Genomic DNA, 3,144 nt, shown 5'->3' with positions numbered 1-3,144 from the left:
GTTTCGTTATTTCTATGCTACACCCAATGAAGACTATACGAGTAATTTTTTACACACACTAACGTTGATGTGTATATGAATAATAATGATATACGATTCGAACCCTGCTGCTCCCTCTCTATTTTCCCAATTTGTACACAATTTGATTTTTTTTTTAAGTAACAAGTAATGTAAAATAGCATAAAACGATGGAAAATGTACTAATTAAGTGGAAATAAAACATTTTAAGTAAGTACTACTAAAATTGGATTTAATTACATTTAGCTCATCATCTTACATACAAACCCAAGCAAAAAACAAAACAAGGTGACAAACCTCTCCCCATTCTACCCCTCCAAGATAGAAAAAAAAAAAGACACTAGAATTGTAGTAACATAATTACTATTACTACTAGTCCTTAAAAGATGAAGCGGGTGGTAATAAATCCACCTCAGCCCAAAAAAAACAAAAACCCTTAAAAATGCTAGGAATTACATTGAGTGCCCTCCTTTGAAAGCCGAAGGACTATTTTAAAATTAGCCCCCACCCCCTCAATTTTGACCCCCAACACTTTCAACTACAACAACACCTATTAGTAAAACAACTATATAATAATAATATTAATATTAATAATAATATATTGTTAGATATAGGAATTAATCCCGCGTTTAATTTCAACGGAACTGAGCTCCGGCGAAGGTCTGACCGAAGTTCCAGCTGGCAGGGGCGGCGTTGTAGGACACCACCGTGCGTCCGTCGCTGGTGGTGACCTTAAACGAGAGGCTCTGGCCGTTGAGGTTGGAGTTGCTCTGCCAATTCTGCCCCCAGTTTCTCGACATCGGCTGCCACCCTGTCCGGGAACCCTTGACGGAGACGGCGTGCACGTCGCCGGCGCCGCCGACGTTGGTTATGAGTACGAGGTTGAAATACGAGTGCCCATTGATCGTGAACCTTATTCCCCCTCTTCTCCTGCACGCCACCCTACAAAAATACAGCATTTTAAAAAAATTATAAAACATTTCTGGGGTCAATTTATAATTACGACATAGTTGGAGGACCGCATGCCTTTGAAAAGGTTAAAAAATAAATTACGAAACTTTTGAGGGGTCAATTTATAATTATGACATAGTTGGAGGACCACATGCATTGGAAAAAGTTAAAAAAGAAATTACGAAATTTTTTTAGGGGTCAATTTGTAATTATGACATAGTTGGAGGACCACATGCATGAAGATGAGTAAAAGTTACTATTACCTTCTGTAAGCAACGGGGACGATTCCGGCTCGGTACTGAGCAATGCGTTGGAAGACGGGCTGAGAGAGGTCGAAGTGGTGGAGGGGAGGGTTGCACCACCCGCCGGCGTTGTTAGGGAGGGCGTTGTTCGGCGGGCAGAAGTTGGTGGCGGTGACCAGAATGGAGCCCGGCAAGCACCACCGCCGCTCGTTGGCGCATCTGATCTGGTAGCAGGAGCCGCAGCTCAGACCGTTGTTGAAGAGTGCTGTACTCAACGCTGCTGTGTTTGTACCGTACCCCTGGCTGTACAAGTTCCCATACCCACAAGCGCCGCCTGTTAAATTTCAAGAATTTAATTACAGAGTTAAAAATAAAAAAATTGGTAAAAATTGAATCTTTAATTTTAATTCTTGAATTCATTCATACATACCCATAGTTCCAGAGGCATCGCTCCCACCATAGAAGGTTGCATGTGCATTGACCCAACCCCCACTGTAGCAATTAACGTGGGACGCCATTGCAAGAAAACCAACCAAGAAAAGCACTAGAATTGCCATTTTTACCCCTGCCAAAAAAAAAAAGACAACTTTTTTTTTTCAGTATTTTTATCTGCAATTGCTCAATAGACAAAGAGAAAACCAGAAAACAAAGATGGGTATTGTAGAAAAAGAAAATGTTAGGTAAATTACTTTGGAAGTTCTTGTGAGAGAAGCAATTGTAGACAGAGAATTAATGAGGAGAATGTGGAGGGGGTTTGTTGATATAAATAGAGGTTTGGGGTGGGGGTGGGGGTGGGGTGGGGTGGGTGGGGGTAGGGGTGGGGGGGGGGGGTGACTGGTGAGGCTCTTCTTGGTTATACAGTGAGTAGTTCTTAACTTCTCACACAGAAGTAACTGAAACTTTGATGCAGGGGACCATAAACTGCTGGGGATTTAATTTTAAACCACCAAAACAGGTTTTTGATGCTGTATTGGCTAAATTGGTAATTTCACTTCATTTCTTAGGGTTGTTCTGTGTTGAATTCTGACTTCTTTCAAGTGGGTCTCCCACCTTTTTTTTTTTTTTTTTTTTTTTTTTTTTTTGTAAATTATATTTTAATGGGTAAATTACGAAAACCCCTAAACTTAGATTAAATTACCAAAACCATCTCCGCGTATTGATAATTACCAAAAACTCCCTAAGGTTTGTTTCCGTTTTACACTAACTCCTTACAGTGTGACTTTTCACGGATTTTTTTTTTTCGGGGAATAAACTTTACATAATTTCAAATATTTTCTTTTATTTCTCACCTATTTAAGAGAAAGTATAATAGACTGTACATATTTTATGTTAAAAAACTCGATCAAAAGTTAATCATAAGGGGATTTTGGCTACGGACAGATGGAGGTGTTTTTCGTTATTTAGCCTAAATTCAGGGGAGTTTTTGTAATTGACCCTATTTTAATTTTATATTCATTTTCTTGTGTTATGGTAAAATCTGATTATTTAATTTCTTCTCTTCAAAATTCCCTTTATTAATTATACTAGTGTGTAACCACATTTCTCCGCCCCTTTTTTAGACTACATTTTCACTTTTCATTTGGTCCTCTAAGTCAATTCCCTCTTCCAAAAATTTGAAATAATTTCATACAGTTTCGTCCCTTCGAGTATACAAAGTAAGGTTAATTTCTCGATAATGAATTTCGATTTTCCGAAAATGGTTCGTCGGTTTAAAGATAGACACGAGGAATACTAACTAGTCGAATTTGAAGTTTGTTCGATAACTGAAAAACGGAGAGCTAATTCCCTCCATTTATTACAAGAATGTGTGCTCAAGAAAAGCACAAGACAACTTGCCCTTTTTCTCTTGTTGAATTACTTATTTAATTTTGTACATGTTGGGAAAATTGGTACGATTCTTGCACATGGCTCCAGAAATGTAATTAGTGAAGCA

At 38.5% G+C, this 3,144-nt stretch overlaps 1 protein-coding gene across 1 annotated transcript; it reads right to left on the bottom strand.

The window, feature by feature from the left end:
- Positions 1-204: 204 nt before the first annotated feature.
- On the bottom strand, positions 205-1,994 carry LOC105967642 (expansin-A10). Its single transcript, XM_012992254.2, has 4 exons — positions 1,901-1,994; positions 1,642-1,776; positions 1,233-1,545; positions 205-960 (listed from the first exon to the last, which is right to left on the bottom strand). Exons 2-4 carry the CDS (start codon positions 1,766-1,768, stop codon positions 654-656), a joined length of 747 nt encoding a protein of 248 aa, XP_012847708.2. The 5' UTR covers positions 1,769-1,776; positions 1,901-1,994; the 3' UTR covers positions 205-653.
- Between the last annotated feature and the right edge of the window lie 1,150 nt (positions 1,995-3,144).

Source organism: Erythranthe guttata, chromosome 12, assembly GCF_056151865.1.
Source record: "Erythranthe guttata isolate IM_541 chromosome 12, IM_541, whole genome shotgun sequence".
Lineage (NCBI taxonomy): Eukaryota > Viridiplantae > Streptophyta > Magnoliopsida > Lamiales > Phrymaceae > Erythranthe > Erythranthe guttata.
This window is presented reverse-complemented; position numbering and strand designations above follow the sequence as displayed.